At 43.9% G+C, this 18,883-nt stretch overlaps 1 protein-coding gene across 1 annotated transcript in view; it reads right to left on the bottom strand.

The window, feature by feature from the left end:
* PPEF2 (protein phosphatase with EF-hand domain 2) overlaps positions 1-10,166 on the bottom strand; it is a 36,806-nt gene extending 26,640 nt beyond the window's left edge. Inside the window, exons 1-3 of the mRNA XM_074950445.1 lie at positions 10,081-10,166; positions 5,248-5,277; positions 228-355 (exon numbers count right to left, since the gene is read on the bottom strand). Coding sequence (XP_074806546.1) covers positions 228-355; positions 5,248-5,277; positions 10,081-10,135 — 213 coding nt within the window. The 5' untranslated portion in view covers positions 10,136-10,166. The remainder of the gene's footprint in view (positions 1-227; positions 356-5,247; positions 5,278-10,080) is intronic.
* Positions 10,167-18,883: the final 8,717 nt, after the last annotated feature.

Here is an 18,883-nt window from a genome sequence, read left to right as displayed (position 1 = left end):
GGCACAGAGGATAAGTAAGTGACTTGCCCAAGGCCGCCCAGAAAGTCTGCTGCACAACTGGGAACTGAACCCAGGTCTCCAAAGTCTCATCCCAGGGCCTTCCTCTCCAGGAAAGGATTGTGTGGGCCTGCAAAGCACTATGCACATCCATGGCCCGATAAGAATTATGAAGACAACAACGACAAAGGGCACATGATTCCATTGTCTCCTTCTCTTTAGCACCATACCTTGATCTGATCCTGCTCACAGGAGTACTCTATGGATTGGAAAATTCTCCACGTGCACCTTCGGCGCATCTCTAGCCGGGCAACATAGCGTCGATACCATCTTTGGATCAGAACAGCGGCCTTGAAGGCTGTGATGCAAAGAACAGAACCAGAGAGCTGAGCTGCAGTATCTCAGCACCAGGGCGAGTGCTCTTCTCCCTCCCAGCTATGCAGGGAAAGAAGGGAGTTTTCTCCTTCACAAGTGAATCGTAGGAAAGAATTAACTCAGGCTGGCCAGAAAAAGAGAATTCCATTTTGGCATTTGGTTTCGTATCAGGATGAAACCAAGATCACTTCCCATTTAAAAATGAGAGAACGAGACAGACCTGAGACTAGCCAACAGCCCACTGGTTACGGCACTCACCTGAGATGCAGGATGCCAGGTTCAAGACCCTGCCCCAAATCACAGAGAGCAGGGTCTTGAACCTGGTCTCCCACATCCCAGGTGAGTGCCCAAATCACCAGGCTCTTGGGTGTTATGGGGTCTCTCTCTCTCAGTTCCATCCCGGACTCGGGAAACCTTCCCAGAGAAAGTTTAGTTGAAACAGACAGGTTTTTATGTCAACAAAAGGGTATTTTCCAAACAAAATCGTTTTGCTGAAAATTTCCCAGCCAGCTCAGATGTTAACATGACATTATCAGTTGTTCTTCTGGGTAAATCCTAACTAAGAAACACTTTCTCCACTGTCATGAAAGAAAAGTCTGATCCCATAGAGCTCTGTCTATTGTCAGAGACTCCCAAGACACTTCTAGCTCTACCTGGTGGCTCCTCATGGCACGGTTATTATTTAACCAAATCCTGCCTCAAAAAGCTTAACTCTAAATCGACAATTTCCACTTGACTCTCAAGTATCATTATTCTCATTTTACAGATGGGAGCTGGGCCATAGGGATATTAAGGGATTTGCCCAAGGTCACAGAGTCTGTGGCAGAGCCAGGATTTGAACCCAGGCCTGACCTCTGTCCAGCACCTTAATAAAGCTGGGCTTTGCCTGCTCTAAGTCAAATAAATACAGGGCCTGATTCATCACTGCCACTCTAGTTTTACACAGCTGTCACTACACTGATTTCAGAAGGGTTACACTGGCACAGAACTGGCCTAACACAGTGATGAAGCAGACCTGAAATCTCTACCTCTGCTTTAACCTAGCTCTCAGCACATTTCTGTAGGCGACTCTTGCCCATCCACTCTGAGGTGAGCCTCCAACCCATGCACTCCTGTATAGGAAACAAGCAACTACTCCCCAGAACCACTGGGAACACACAAAAGCCACCGCCTGGGTTTGAAACATGCTTCCAGCCAATGAACCGTGCTAATACTTAGCACGCATATATCAGTAGTGCTTTGCATTTTATTCATTCATTAAGCAATCCCTGAATTTACAGCTATTCCCTGCGCTAATAAAAACCTGAACACAAAGGCAACATCCTGAACAACCCTAAAAACAAGGGCACCCATCGTAAGTACAGTAGAACCTCAGGAATGGAGGTTGTTCCTAACTCTGAACAAAACATTGTGGTGGTTCTTTCAAAAGTTTACAACTGAAGATTGACTTAATACAGCTTTGAAACTTTACTACGCAGAAGAAAAATGCTGATTTCCCTTGATATCTTTAGTAGTTTACATTTAACATAGTCCTGTACTGTATTTCCTTTTTTTTGTTTTTGGTCTCTGCTGCTGCCTGATTGTGTACTTCCTGGTTCCCAGTGAAGTGTGTGGTTGACTGGTCAGATCGTAACTCCAAGGTTCTACTGTAATCCATCACAGTCAAAAGCCACAATGAACACACACACTTTGCACACTGCCCTATAAATGGCTGCAAACGTATGTGACCTCAGACTAGTGGGTTAGCGTGAATTTGAGGCTACCAACCTCAACTGTTCAAATCTAAGGACTGTTAGTAACAGCACCTCAGCTGATCTCATCACGGCAATGGGACATGAGTGGAGGCAGATATCTCAGGTTTAGGTCCTCGCAACCTGAGCTAAGATTTCAAGATCAAAATGAACACCTGAAATTGCACCTGGGGACAAACAGGAAGCTAGTGCAGCCTTTGGACTGTTAGTGTAATGTCCTCTCTATGGCCAACCTGCAGGCAACCATGTTCTGCAGCAGTTGCAGTGTCCCAGCGGTCTGCAAGGTTAGCCCGGCATGGAGCACACTGCAGTAATCCAAGCTGGAAGTGACAGATTACACACAGGAGAGATGAGGTCTCAATCCTCACACTCGGCAGATTCTTCGCTTCCAAGGCCAACACTATGCTCATCTAGTCTGACCTCCTGTCTGACACATGCCACAGAACTTCCCCAAAAGATTTCCTAGAACAGATCTTTCAGAAAAACATCACCTCTTGATTTTAAAATTGCCAGCGACAGAGACTCCCCCCCACAACCCTTGCTAAATCGTTCCAATGGCTAATTATCCTCGCTGTTAAAAAACGTACACGTTATATCTGGTCTGAATTTGTGTAGCTTCAACCTCTAGCCACTGGACATTACCCAACCTTCATCTGTGAGATTAAAGAGCCCTTTGCCACGTATTTGTCCCCAGCTGGGAATATGCACTTCCACCCAGTGAAGCCAGCTGGGAAAGCAGGATCAATAAAGGGTCCAGAATCAGGGGTCAGCACCACCATGTTGCGTGACGGACACTTGACAAAATTACCATACTTAGTGACGGACACTGGGGGGGGCTATGTCATTCAATTTTTTGAAAAATTACCACGGACCTCAACATTTTTCCCATGGACACATTGCTGACCCCTGTCCAGCTTTCCCCCTAAACTATGGGCCCCAGGAATGGGTATATGCACACAATGACAGGACATGCACCATCCCGACCAACCTCTCAAACTCTGAGTCTTTCCCTAGTCGGCCAGCACTCATCCAGCCAGCTCACTCTCACAGAAGTCCCTACATTGGTCTGGCACTGGGAAAGCAAGGACACCACCCTGTGCAAATCAGATACAAAGGAGACACAGATTGACACCATCAGCATATTAATGGTGCTTGCAGCCCTAATCAGTTCACTATCTCCTGAACAATGAATAGGCGAGCAGGCAGACCAGAACTCTGTGAGGCACTGGAAAAGATTTGGGGTGGGGGCCTTGTGGGGTGCCAGCCTCAGAAGCTCTGTAGAAGAAGGAATGGAACCACTCGCCAGCTAGCCTGCCAACTCCATAGATGAGTGAACAAAGCCCTGAGTTCAAAGCACTGTACACACATTAACTAGTTAATGCTCGTAGCACCCTGAGAGTAAAATGAGGACAATACTACACTTGTGGTCAGGTGACTTGCCCAAGGTCACACTGCAATTTACTGGCAGGGCTAGGATACAAACCCCAGGAATTTCTGGCTCACTTCCCCATGCTCAGTCCACCGTCCGACACTGTAAATCTCTCTCCTCCTGTGCCTAGTTACTGCAGGTGTCTAAGATCAGGGCAGTATGTTACCTATCCTGGGTATTTAAAACCTAGTCACACCTTGGAAAATCCTAGCTTTTAGTGGCCTGCATCAAAAGTTAATTTAAGTGGGGAGGGGGGTTATTATTTTTATATATATATATATATATATATATATATATATATATATATATATATATAAACACACACACACAAATTTGCCAGTTTGATTTCCTGACCTGATTTAGCCTGTGGGACTATTTGGGAAAAATCCATGCCATCTCAGCAGCCGCCTCCGTCATCTGACGCCTACTTCTTTGTTATGCGCAATGACTTTCTCATTATTTTTAGGCCCTACTCCAGACATTGAGGCTTAAAGCATATTTTAACACTGTTCCTCACTGACAGCTTGGGTTGCGGGACAGGCAGCTGCTTCAAAAATCTAATAGCTGGGCCAAAAATAAACCCACCCCTGGACAAGCGCATTAGGGTGTGTCTACTTTGCAACAAAACACCCGCAGCTGGCTCGTGTCAGCTGACGGGGGCTCACAGGGCTATAAAAGAGCAGTATGGATGTTCAGGCACGGGCTGGAGCACAGGCTCTGGGACCCCACAAGGGGTCAAGTCTCCACTGCCTCACTCAGGAATTCATACGCCCACTTTAAGGCCCTTATCTGCCCTCCACACAGTCCGCAAAGCAAGCAAAAGAGACTCATAAATCATGGTCCAGACCCTCAGCTGGTGTAAATCAGGGCCTATTCTGACTATACTCCAGCTGAAGATCTGGCCCCATGATTCATCTGACTTACCACAAAATCGGCCTGGGAAAATTATATCAACAATTTGTTCGTGCTAGGCCATGGTTTCAGATCACAGAGAGAAAGGACCTTGAACAAATTGGCAAACTGCAGACAGAATTATCGGCAACAGAAACTGCCTAATATACAGGTGCAATTAGATAACATGATGCCTGCATAACCTCATGTGCAGTACTATATGTATTATATAGCTGGACCACCTAAAAGAGAAGTGCCCAAGGTCACAGAGTAAATCAGTGGCACAGATGGGACCAGACTCAAGAGTGAAAGCCTGACTCCACTGAAGTCAATGGGACTTTCACTATTGACATCAATGGGGCCAGGAAAATCCCTTGGTAACAATCCCTCCCTCGGGAGACAAGATCTACCCATGTTCCACACTGATATCCAAAGACATTCTGCTTAAATACTTGGGGCAAAATATTCCAGGTACTTTATCTTAAATTGAATCCACGGACTGAAATTTAAACCCAGTCCCCCTACGTAAAGCAGTACTTCCCTCTTTCTCTAAAGCCACTGCACATTAGAAACAGCAAAGACAGCCCTCAGAAAGTTGAGTTACCAGTCATTTACATTTAAAACCAGATCTTCTAAGTCCACAAAAGATTCAATAGTGACCATACACTGAGCATCTAACATCACATGTGCATTATTTAGTACTGCTAATGTATCAAAAGGTAAGTGACTGTTTTGTTGTGCTGCTTTATACATTATTACAATTGAACAACTGAAAAAGCCATGTGTTCTAATCAACCAACTTACCTGGGTGAGCTGCATCTGGCAGTGTTTGAACTGATTTAAAAAAAGAAAGAAGAAGAAAATAAAGATTTTCTCACATTTTATGGGGATCTGAGTAATAAATTGAACAGCAGACACACACAAAGTAATTATTCACTAGAGGATATAACTCTGCTTGTTCAGCAAACCCAAAGAGTGGTAATCAGAAACTAAAATATGCCCATTCATTGTAGCAAATACAATTCAATAAAACCCAAATCAATGGTGAATAAAATATTGCCCTTTTCACCTTGTCTGAAATCATTAATAACCAAATCTGGTCACTCAAATGAGACTCCTCCAGGAGTATCCCTTAAACAAACTTCCCTGGAAGAATGTCAACCTGTCTAGATACTACAGGGATGAGCACATTAGAAATACAAATAGGTAGTTGAATAAACTGTCTGATTTTAATTTAATGCCTGTGTAATTAAGGAAACCCTACTTTCAAACCTCTACACCGTATCAAAAGTAGATCAATCAACAGCGTAGGTTCCCTACCCTAAGTGAAGATTTATGATTCTTAGCAACTTTAAGATAGATCAACAAAAATATGAAGTAAGGTGCATTATTTTGGCAAATTTTCAACTTAATGTTTTAAATTTTAAACATTAAGGTTACGTGCCTAAACATAACAAAAGTCAAGAAATAGCAACATTAAGACCATACACATCTTCACCACTGCCCCTTTGTGCACATGCATTGCAATGCAGTCTTCACCGACAGTCACATACTACCATATTTCCCAAATAATACAATTACCATACTAAAAGAAAATAGACCCTTGCACAAGTGACATTTTTGCTGAGGATTGTCCTGGATTCTCCAGGAATTGACGATTAATCTTTAATTAAAGACTATGTCATGTGATGAAACCTCCAGGAACTTGTCCAACCAAAACTGGCAGCCCTAGATAACTGTCTAGCAGTCTGGAGTCCCCTTCATGTTCCCGCTCGTATGCCTCATTGATCTCCAGTGCCTCTGGCCCTACTGTGTATAGCAAGATGGAAGATTTCACCCTCTCCAGGTTGACCACAATGTCATTCACTTTAAGGAAAACGTGAAAGCACCTCAGTGTCTTATTTTCTGCCTGGTTCCTAGTGTTTCAAGTGGCTTGGTTCGCTCCATTCTCACCTCACACCCTGAAGATTACATTTTCTATTGACACCCTGTAATAAGTACCTTCTGGGCAGAGACTGGAGTTTAGTTCTGACTTCAGTCAGTGGAGGGGTCAGAGCTACAAAAGGTTATACCCCCATTCAGTGGCTACTTAGGCACCTCTCACAATCCATAATTTCAAACATTCAGGAAAGTTGGGGTGCTCAGGAGAACAAGTTCAAGCAAGCAACAACACCCTTGCTTCCCAATGTGGACAAATGGACAAAACCATTCTGTCCTTTGGGGGATGTGCCACAGGGTTTACACATTGCTCAGCAAAACGTCCCATTGGAGTGTAAGGCAACATACAAAAAGCAGATGAGACATAGGATCAGTTTGAGGCCAAGTCAACTGACCAGCAGCAGGTAGGATGCGAGAGAGAAGGCAGCTCCCTGGTGGCCTGTTGTAGCATTAATAAAACAAATGGGGTTACATTTTACTCAGACATATGCAGGGACTCTGGCTGCAGTGGGAAACTCTCAGACGAATTAAAAATGGAGATAGCCCCAAATGGTTAAAAAAGAACCAGCTTCAAAAGGGCAGATGTTAGATCCTGATCCAAAGTCCACCAGGAAAGACTTTCATTAACTTCAGAGAGCTTTGGATCAGCTTACGCAATGATCTCAAGCCTGAAAAGAAGGGAAAGAGAGACTCAAACTGCACGTATGGATTCCTCACTGAAAATTGGTCTAACAGATCCTGTCCATATTAAATAAAAGAAAATCAAGTATTGAAATGGGAACTGGAATTGGTGAAGAACTCCAGAGAGCCAGATCCACAGCTGGTGTATCTCAGCGAAACTCCATGGCCTTAGTCTACACCAATTTACCCCAGCTGAGGATCTGGTCTTCTTGTTCATTATAACAGCATCAGAAGTGGGAATTTCACACTAAAGCTACAAGGGGAGGCTGTAGGGTTTTGGTTTTATAGTGGTGCTTTCCCCATCTTAGAGACTCAGAGGTTAGAAGTGGAAAATGATCTAGTACATTGAAATGACATTTTGAAGTTTCTCTTGTGGAGCTTCCTCTCCACAGTTCCATCAGAGAGATCAGAGATCGCCTCGCTGGGACATGGACAGGGGCTTGGTCCCAGTGGATCCTCTGAGATGTGTGTGCAGTCCTGGCCCTCTGCACTCTTTCTTGGGCTCCCTGTCCAGGCTGCCCCCTTCTTGGTTCCACTGCAGCATGGGTCTAATGGAGTCATGCTGCTAGGGTTTCTGCAGCCCATGTCTTCCAACAGAAACATTCCCAGGTGATTCCACAGAATGCAGGGTTATTGCCCGTAGAATGGCCATGGGGCTGGTTGAAGATGATACATGTCCATCTGGCTCTGCCCTTAATCCCTCTCCACACAGCTGTGTAGCAGTGCTTCTGAAAGGTCCAGGAAAAGCCAGTAATGCAGCTGCAGAGGCAGGGATTTTGTGGACACAGGACAATTTGGACCAAATAACAGATCCAGTTGCACATGCATAGCTTAAAACTCAGATTCCTTGTCTGAAGAAAAGCTGAAGATTATGTTCAGTTTGTTATAGACAAGCCCCTGTATACGCTGCAGCAAGCTGGATCTGAACCACACAGCAACACCTTTGGTTCTGTAGTACTCTGATGTGGCAGACACATTCTGTGACAGTCTCATTAAATAACAGACAGTTTTTAAATGAATGAAATCTGAAAATGAATATTACACTCAGACCAGTTTCCTCTGTTTTACTTATTTTAAACTAAATTCCATTGTATGTTCTAGTTTTCAGAATCTCGTTTTTAACTGACAAGCGCAGCTGCATGGGAAGTCAGCAGGAGGAAGCTGATTATTTTGACAGCAGGGTACAAGGCACGTGAGACTTTTGGCAGTTGGGGATGCAATTTCGGATTGCGGAATAAACATTAACTGGATGTTTCTGGTAAAATGATCAGCAATGAAATTAGTAATGTTCCTATTTAAAGTGCCATCTGTAGGTTTCAGAGTTAACATACATTTGAAATGAATGAAGCCGTTGTCGCCACTCAGAGCTAGTATTTCAGGTTGTCTATGGACTCAGGAAGACAGTACTGAACAGGTGTACACTCAGCTACCCTTTCAAAGTGGTTGTCACAACCATAAGGGCTGGAAACAATTACAGTTAAAACAAAGATTCTGAAGCGTGATTCCAGGGTATGTGATAGACTCAGCAACAAGTACCATGGCTGCACAGTGGACAGGGCCTTGATTATAGGTTTAAGATGTAAAGATGCTCTGTTAGGGGTACCTCTGCACATGGAACATACAAGGTATCTATTGTGTCTGTGCTACCAGCCCCACCCTGTGTGACATGGAGCTCTTTAACCGAACCCTAATGTTCAGAAAATACTTATCAGAGAGACAAGGTGGGTGAGGCAATCTCATTTACTGGTGAGTGAGACCAGCTTTCAAGCTCACACAGCTCTGAAGGAGAGCTCTGTGTAAGTTTGAAAGCTCGTCTCTCTCACCAACAGAAGTTGCTCCAATAAAAGATATTACCTCGCCCACCTTGTCTCTCTCATACCCTGGGACTGACATGGATACAACAACACTGCAAACAAAATACTCATGTAAGATACCGGCTGCATTTACCGAGATTACTTGGGAATGTGGAGGAACGCATAGGGACATACAGAACATGGTTAACAATATGTATGGACTTCACTGAATGTAGATACCGTGGCTATCAATATCTAGATGCCTTATTGTATTTACAGCTGGGCAAGGTTTTTTGACCGAAACTTTTTTGGGCAATAAATGCAGATTCGGTGCCACCAAAACAGTGCAGTAATTTGTGTTTGTTTTGCTGAATGGTTTCAGGTTAAAAAAAAAAAAAAAATCAAAACACTGTTTTTTTTTCAAAATGATTCCAACCCTGTTACAGTCTTAGGCAACTGATGCATTCTGTTGAGAAACTGATTTTTTATTTCTTTTATGTCCAAAATAAACAAAAAACCAGTTTATACTATAGTGGAGCTACAAATACACATCAGTTTCATGATGCCAGCTATGTGACGGCAATATCTGCGAAAACTGAAATAGAGAAAAATAAAAAACCTCAAACAATAACCATTGCCGTGATCCATTTTAATTAGAAAAATTAAAAATCGAACTCTGTCAAACCCAATCACCAGTGACGAGACAAGAAGATCATTGCATTAACACAATTTAATATAGACACTGTCAACCTGCTTAACCCCAAAATCTAACCTCTAAAAGAGCCAAACCAGTTAATTCTCCATCATCCCAGTTTAGTTTCGCAAACCCACTGCACAAACCAGCCCTCATTTTGGTTTCAATTTCAAAGTCCGTAGAAAGTAGTGTTCATGCCAGCACAGCTCTCGCTATCAGAGCATGAGAGCACAATACGTGCATGTTTACCAGTAACTGACAAATTAACGTGGGCAACGACTGCAACAGATTTGCTTTGCTTTACAGCTTTGCCTCTGCTGCCTTTAATCTCAGCCTCACCTAAAAGCTATTTACTATTATCTTCTTTGGGAACTGAATGTCTGTTTTTATGGGACACAACTATACAACTGGGCCACACAATGTCATCAGGCAATACAGCTGATGCATCTCTATGCTGAATATTTGTGACTTTCTAGCAGGACCTTTATAATCCACCAGGAAAGACTGAAATATTTTATGAGACACACTCACCTTTTTCTGATTTCCGCAGGAAGTAATAGGCATTTGTGGAACTACCACATCCCATGATGGCCGAACGTTTCTATGGGGTTGCAAATAAATACAGTATCATCAAAATCAAGCAAGCAAGCACTGGAAAGAGCATTCAATCAGAATCAGGATGGGTGCCCTGTGTCCCAAGCTGCTGGGAGACAACCATGAATATATTAATACTCAGTAAGGTTTAGAAGCCACAGCTTTACAGGTGATCTATCTTGATTCAAGTATAACCCTGACATCTAATTTTCCCAACATAATGTACATCTGCGCGCAACCTGGGATGGACTCTTTTGGCATGGTCACCAGTTTGATTGTTCCAAGCTTCACGTCAGATATATGAAAGGAAATTTTGCAAGTTTTTTGTTTTTCAATTAAACAGAGATGTTTTAGAACGTTAGGTGCCTACATGCCACGACTGCATTATGTGCCTAAAACAGGTACAGTATTTAGGTTTCAATATATTGATGTAGATGTCTAATTTTAGGCTCCCATGTCTGAAGAGTAGGTAACCCACAAGACTAACTAGTCTGAACCTTGATTTGATTTATAAAAAGCGAAAGGTTGTTAGACAAATATTTATGCACCCTAGACCATATTTTATGATTTGCCTAAGAAATTCAGGCCAAATAGCTTCATTTGAGGCCAGTCAGAACCACAAACAGTCCATACAATTAGATCATTTTCACCTGGAAACAATGCATATTACAGGGGTCCATTCAGAAATTCAACCTGAATGGCAGGGTCACACTAATCAGAGGTTGCAGAGGTGCAGATAAATGATAGGATGTCCAAGACAAGCCTGGAAGCAGGAAAGACGTATTGAGAAGGTGGCTGGAGGCAGGCATTTCCCGTGTATGCATGGGGTGGAGTGGAGTGGAGGGATCAGGTAGTTCACCAAAAGTTTAACGCTACAATAAAGTTAGTCAGAACAGGGCAATTAAAGGAATGCACTCCCCTTGCACTGAACAAGTTTAGTCATTTCTAAATATGGGATGACAACCGTATGAAATTATACATGGGACTTTTCCTTGGGAGTTTGGGGATGTGATAGCATGAGAATGATGCAAAGCAAGCCCCAAGCACATATGACATATTAAAATAAATAACTCTGGGGTGCACTACATCATTCGTTCCATTGGGTGTCTGTGTTTGCGCACACACATAAGCATGCCCTCTCCCTAGGGTATATCCCTAATTATAAGGAATGAAAGGACAGGGATGGCATTTAAATCTATTTGCTATATCACAGCTGGAGTAGAGACTGGTCTAAAATAAACAACTAGCTGTCGTAAGAAAATAATCAGCTTTGTTAAATAAATACAGCTTTTCTTCACCTTCTGGTTTTACTCCTGGGGGGTATTACACCATCAATGAATTGCTTGGATCCCAGCCACTCTCTTTAATTCTCACCATTGCCAAGGGTGCATATTGACAGCACCCAGCCAGCAACACATTTCAGGAATCAGCCAAATTCTGAAATCTCTCCCTCTGGGGAACAATAATAAAACGAAGCCAGTGGGATTCCTTTTTCATCACCCAACGTGCCATTCGTTTCGGAGCCCACAGACACATGAGCTCATACTCCTTCTCGGTACAGAAGAAACTAGAATGAGCAGAGGAGTCCCGAAGGCTAACACAGCTAAGGTGTTCCTGTCCGTTCCTTCCGAGCCTGGAGTGGATGGAAGGTGCACTGCTTTGGTTTGCGACGGAAGGCGGCAAGTGTCGTACAAAAGCTTGTGGGACAGAAGCCTACATTTTAGGAATCTGCCATGAAAGGAACGTGCAGCATTTCGGTCAGCAATATTCCTGGCAACATCTCAGCCACCCACACTCAACTGATGGTGAAGCATTGGTCACAGACAGCGCAATGTGAAAGCTATGGGGTTTACTTCCAACAGAATTCTTGAGGGACAGAAAGATGGTCAGGAAGGAGATGCAGGGGGTGGCAGGGAAGGACCTGACTGAGGGGTGAAGAGGGGAGAGATTCATGGTGGGAGTGGCAGACCAGAACTCAACTAGCTTTGAAGGACATAGAATCCTAGCTCTGGAGGAAGGGGGCCCCTCACCTCTCCCTCTCCATGCCCTCTGCACCTGCCTCCCCAAACTGGCCACGTGCATTCACAAACACTAAGTAACAACGCCTACAAGGCATTACAATAAGAGGGCATTTGCACAGCTTATTCTCACCTACATAGGAAAATCCAGTTCCGTTTTGGTGCCATTAAAGGTGCGAAACCACTGAAGTGAGAGCTGTGCAAACAGCAGCTCTAAACCCAGCATTAAATCCCCACCACCATGGGGCCTTGGGGAAAAACTGCGGAGAGGTGCCAGCCCTAGACTCCAGCTGGCAGGGGCAGCAGCAGCCAAACAGGGACCCCTGGACATTCCAGTCTAAACTGTACAATTTTCTGACTCTCCCTGCCCTGTGCTGATTGCAGGGGCACCATTGCGGGGGGGGGGGGGGGAGAAGAGGAGGGGGGCGGAGCGGGAGAGGGAGGACAGTAATACCCTCCTGCTATCCTGAGTAGCCCTGGCTGAGCTGCACTGCAGCCTCCCCAGGTTGTAAGTGAAGTGGGGTGCTCTGAGCAGACCCTGGGGTTACTTCGCAGAGCCTCACCCTCACAGGAGAGCCATGACTGGTCGGTCCACAGTGTTGTCAGTCAACAGAGCTCTGAGTAGGCGGGGGCTCCCCCAATGAACCAGGTGAGTGGGGGAAGGGGCAGGTCAAACAGGGACTCTCTCCTCCCCCCCACCATCCCTTTCACATGCCTCCTCCCCCGGACCCTCCCACTCTCTGCAGGCAGGGGCCATGGACCTGTGATTGAGGGGGAGGGGGCACTGCCAGGTGATTTAGGGATGGCTGGAGGTAGGAGACACTGCTGGGTGCCATAGGAAAGAATCACACCAAACACTGCCGGCGGGACACCACCCGTGCAGTGCAGCAGCACCAGCCCCAAGACGGGATGCACCACAGAAGTCTGCTTTAATCCCAAAATGCTGCCCTGGAAAACATCCTCCCATCTAATCCTAGACATCAACTCAACCTTACTGCCAGGTCCAGATCGTCCCTCCTGGGTCTCCCCCACTGCTTGGTCTCACATGACTCCAAGGACAAGACTTCACTTCTGGAAAACTATAGCACAGTCAAAAACATCGCAGCATGGGATCTTGTTTCTCCATCTAATTGTGATGCTGTGTTATTTGTATTACCCAAGTGCCTAGGATCCCTAGTCCTGGGCAAGGACCTCGTTGTGTTGTACAAACACAGAAGAGAGAGTCCCTGCCCCAATGAGTTTACAGTCTAAGTGCATGGAGACCGTCCTAATAAACAGACATTAAAAAGCAAAGCAACAGCAATAAAAAACTGCACAATGACCAAGCACACCCACCTACTCTTCAAACCAGAGCCGAACAGATGAAAAAATAGAAGACAAAGAAAGAACAAAAGCACCAAAGAATGACAACTGCGTTGCCAGTCAGGTTTAGCCTGTCAGCAAAGCAGTACAAGTTACGTCTTCGTGAAAAAACAAAAACATATGCACAGTGCAATTTCGCTGCTCAGCAGAGTTATAATCATTGTACTTAAATATAGACAAGTCTTACAAGAGTCCACACCTCCTACCAATGCAGCACATATACTCCTCTGTTGGGTCAGGTATCAAACTGAGACTACAATAAATCTTTGCAGATTTGCAAGTTTCTTTTGGTGTGACGATTCTTATCACTGAGTTTTCTAAACACCCAGGATACATATATTAAAAAGGCAAATGATTCAGAAGAAATAAGGTTTGAGTCAGAGCATGTCTTAGAGAAAAGAAATAACTTGCAAGTCAGAGCTAAAAATTTCCTGGGCAACCCAAGAATTATTGGTTTCAGAGTAGCAGCCATGTTAGTCTGTATTCGCAAAAAGAAAAGGAGGACTTGTGGCACCTCAGAGACTAACCAATTTATTTGAGCATAAGCTTTCGTGAGCTACAGCTCACTTCATCGGATGCATACTGTGGATGAAGTGAGCTGTAGCTCACGAAAGCTTATGCTCAAATAAATTGGTTAGTCTCTAAGGTGCCACAAGTCCTCCTTTTCTTTTTCCAAGAATTATTTTTCTTGATAAAACTTTATGGGACTCAGTTTTGCACTGAGCAGCTACATGAACTTCCCTGAGATTGTCCAGGATGTAAATCAGCACAGAATTTGCTGCCACAGCTAAAGGAATCTAAGGCATCACGCGAAAACACTATGTTGTTTAGGTGCAGGAAAATGCATTGTTACAAAGTAGAAACACAGCTGAGAAAGATTCTACCCAGGACGTATGTCATGTGGGGCTTACACAACAGAATCCAAATTGCTTTGGCAACTGCAGATATGCCTGGATAATCAAGAGCTCAGATAATCAGAATTCAACAGATAGGGAGTCAACAGAATAGACATACACTGGCACCTCATTAGATAGGATCATAGATGCTGGAACTAGGGGTGCTGCTGCGCGCCCTGGCTTGAAGTGGGTTTCCATTATATACAGGGTTTACAGTTTGGTTCGTTGGCTCTCAGCACCCCACTATACAAATTGCTCCAGCACCCCTGGATAGGATGGATAGGACAAGGGGGAGTTGGAATAATCGGGATTCTACTGTATTACTAAGTAGTGGGACCATCTATGGAACGTGGCCAAGCCTGCTGTCAAAAGGAAGATGTTACCATGTCATCTACAAACAACCAATAAATACAAATTAAGATTTTGCAAGAAAAAAAATAAAAAAAGGTTAAAATAAAAGTCCAACAACAAGAAAAAATTAAAGGTAACTGACACTAAAGACCCAACACCTTGTCTTTACCTCCTGATAGCAAATACACATGTTCCTCTGTTTGCCGTAGAATTGGATCCAGCCATAGGCTGGTAAGGGTTATGTTTTATAAACAGTCATCTGCACATGGGCAGCAGATGGGGTGTTGGCAAAGAGAACTGCACTTAAAAAACACTACCGTCTCACGTAGCCGAAAGCCAAAGAACTTCATCAAGGTCCACTTTCCTCCACAGGAGTTATTTAATAACCCTACCACAAAAGACACTGCTACAAAGAAAGAAAAAATAGAAAACTTACCTTGTCCCCAATCTCTAGTTTAAAGAAGGATTTATTTGGATAAACACTTGAAAGCTCTCTGGGTTGTTTTTTTTAAAACGTGGTTTGTTGTTTGTGCATGTTTACACACACACACACACATATATATATATATATATATATATATAAAATCAGCCTTTGATGCCCAATATGATCAAGAGTCTCTGAGATGATTTAGTTGGACAGTCCCATCTGAGGCCTTAAAATGATGAACGAGCTTCTCCAAGCATATCTTCTCCCCAGCCACTCTGTGAAAATTCCCATTTCCTTTTGCACGTCCAGCATGAAGCACATGTGATGGTCTCCAAAGAGAGCACAGACCTTAGGATTTATTTACTGCACAGTTGTTTTGAGATGCTTTCAAAGCCTCCCCATGTGACTCTTACAAAAGGCAAGAGATCTGAAATGGATTAGGATTACTAGCAGGGATTATGGATGGGAAATATAGCACGCTGGCCTCTCACGTTTTAACTGACCAACCAGCTCTTATACACCTCCCGCTGCCTTTTGTAACATGAAAAGTTTCTCTGGGGAAAAAGTTCCCACTCAGTCCCTACTTTGGGAGGAAAGGTCCCTTGCTCAGGTCAGGATTTTGCAGTGCAGAGGACATAGGCAAATTAAAACCCAAAAGAGAAAGCTCCTGGTTCCTGGAATTGCAGAATGGCTTTGTCTTGGTTCCTTTTAGGACTAATCAGACAAAAAGCTTCAAAGTAATACAGATACCCTTGCCAGCACAGGGCAGTTCATAGCTAGAAAATCCGTAGTTAACTCATCTCATCTGGGACCACTACGCTTGCTGGGAATATAATAGTGTTTTTAACCAAATGTGAATCCCAGTGGACGCAGTTTTGCATTCCTAGCTAAATTCTGGATTCGGAGAACTGGAAAGGAGCCTCCTCCACCATCCTTGTATACTGCAGTTCTAAAGGGTTCATCCTCCACATAGATGCAAAAATCCTTATTGAACCATAGGTGTTGGAAATAAGGGTGCTGGGGATGCTGCCACACGCCCTGGCTTGAAGTGGTTTTCATCATATACAGGGTTTACAGTTTGGTTCAATGGCTCTCAGCACCATCACTATACACATTGTTCCAATATCCCTGTACCGAATCCCAGTGAATTTATGTCATCTCTCCTTGTGGCAATCCCTTGCTTAGGAAAAGTAATGAAGAGACTGCCCGAAGAAACCATTATAAAAGTCACACTGTATATGCAGCAGCAACTCTTTCGTACTCGTGGGGCTCTGCCACACTTGGAAAAATCAACCTAAATTTAAAAAAAATAAAGGTACTTGGACATTATGCAAGGCACTGAATTTAGCCGTATGGAGTGGAAATCCATCAACTTCATTTACAGCAGTTAACCTAAAGGCAAATTAAAATAGCGGAGCTCGGTTCATTGTTATTAGATGTTCATGAGTAACCAGACTGCTGCTGGGTGTTTGTGAAAACTGTTTGCAACAAACCACACTGACATGTGTTTGCATAAACTATTCACTGGGTACTTACAGATGACAAATATCTGCAAAACCAGGATCCATTTGCAAACAGGGGGGAAAAAAGCTATATTCACAACAAATGTTAATTGCAATGAGTAATTTGATCATATCTATAAACCACAAAGATTCTGGGTCAGATCTTTAGCGAATGTAAATCAGCAGTCCTCTAGGAAAAGTCCGTAGACCTACGCCTATTTACACCAGCTGAATATCTGGTCCCCTAGCTTTGGTGTGGCTGTTATGAGAAGATATGTGAATGAGAGAGAGGCAGGAGCGGCTGCCAGCTCTACAAATTAAAGTGACAGATACGGAATTAAGAAATCGGTGTGGGCTCCTTTATTCCCACATTCTTCCTGGAACCCTCTGTTTCTCTTCACATCAGTTACGACACTAGCTCTATAACTGACGCTCCTGAGTAAACTGGGTCATAGAAAAGCTTGCAGTGCCTTTATCCAGGTAAAAGTAGAGCATGTAGGTAAGTACGTAATGACATTTAGCTAGCTACAGCATGAGGAGATAAAGGACACATGTTTCTATAAAGCTCTGGTAGGAAAAGCTCACACGACCAATTCAAAAATGTTGCAAGGGACACTGTGAATCAATGTTTTAAAGGGAGCAATTGCTTTGGAAATTATTTTGCTACGCAATGAATTGTATTTAAATTTGATGGCAGAAGAGCACTCCAGGTCCTGAGATGCTGTCTGAATTTATCCAGCAGTTCAACCTCCTGGACTTCGGAAGGGCTGCATGCCCAGCCTCCACTTCCACACCCAGACAACAATCCCTGAAGTCCTGCTATATTGAAGTGTCCTGCATAGAAAACCAGAAAGGCAAAACCCCAGCTATTTTTTTTTAAATTATGTAGAAAGACAGTCAAGATACATTAAATACTTGCCCACTGTTACTTTTTCACATGAGCCATTGCTGAAAGGACCATGTGGATGTTCTGTGATTCCAAAGGGAAGAGAAAGGGGCAGGTGGAGGCCGAAAAAACATGCATTTGTCTCCTCTTCAGTCAGTTTGAGTACATTTCAGTTGAGCTCTCATCTTAGCATGCTGTGCATATACCTATGGTGCGGTACTCAATATAGAATGCCATGTCCGACCCACTTCACCAAGGCCCTGGGGTTTAGCCTGGCAGAGGGTAGGTCTACACTGCAATCGGAGGCGTTACTGCAGCTCTTACCTAGGTCTTCAAATAAAAAGTTTCTTATCACCCCATCCTACAGTTCTGACTCAGGCTAAATTCCCACTGACATCAATGAAAATTGTGCCCTGTTAGGAATCAGACCCTAAACACTGAAACTATAAGGGTAGGTATTTACCTAAATCAATCCTTCCAACTCTTGTGGTTTTGCTACAGTATCACAAACTGAATGAGTGACTGCACAATTGCAGCACGATCAAAGGGAACATAGTTGCAAAATTTCTACTGATGTGAACTTCAACTGTGCAAAGGAAATTCAGTCTCTGTTCAACCCCACAACCCCCTTAGATTTGAGGCTCCTCCAATCTGTTAGGGAAACAACAACCAGTGCCATTATATCCCCTAAGCTGAGCCTGGCTGTTCTATCCTGGAGGAAAGCACATTAATTGTAAGTTACACACAGTCCAGACTTGCTCTGCACATTCCTTTAGCATAAATAGCCACCTCTCAGATTGAGTGGTAATTTTCAGGGAAAACCAGCAATTCAGATCAAAGACAAACGGTGTATTTCCATCCACTCTACAGCAATGCTAAGGGAATGCAATTTAAATTGCTCTGGGGTATCATTGGGAAAACATACCCTTCCATCACCTATCATCCTGCAGTCCAACTAAGGGCCAAATGCTGGAACACAGGAGAACCAGTCTGGTTCCAGGGTCCCATGGGAGGAGTATTGCAGGGAGCCCGCACTGGGGATCCAGGCCCCTGTGTGCTGGGAAGAACACAGGCCTAACCGTTAACCAAACACAGTTCCATGGAGGAGCAGCAATTTGAAGGGCTGCTGTAACCCTGATGCTGTAGCAGTGCCTGCAGACTTCTCACAGCCCATTCCAACCTGCCTAGGGATTGATCCAGATCTCAGCTCATTTTACTCAGGGGTGGTGCTAAAGAGAGGACTATAGGGCTTCCACTATGGATGTGGATCACAGGCCCCTTACATGTTAGATGAAAGA

The sequence above is a fragment of the Natator depressus genome, chromosome 4 (assembly GCF_965152275.1).
Source record: "Natator depressus isolate rNatDep1 chromosome 4, rNatDep2.hap1, whole genome shotgun sequence".
Lineage (NCBI taxonomy): Eukaryota > Metazoa > Chordata > Testudines > Cheloniidae > Natator > Natator depressus.
The sequence above is the reverse complement of the archived record's forward strand: the minus strand, read 5'-3'. Positions and strand labels throughout refer to the sequence as shown.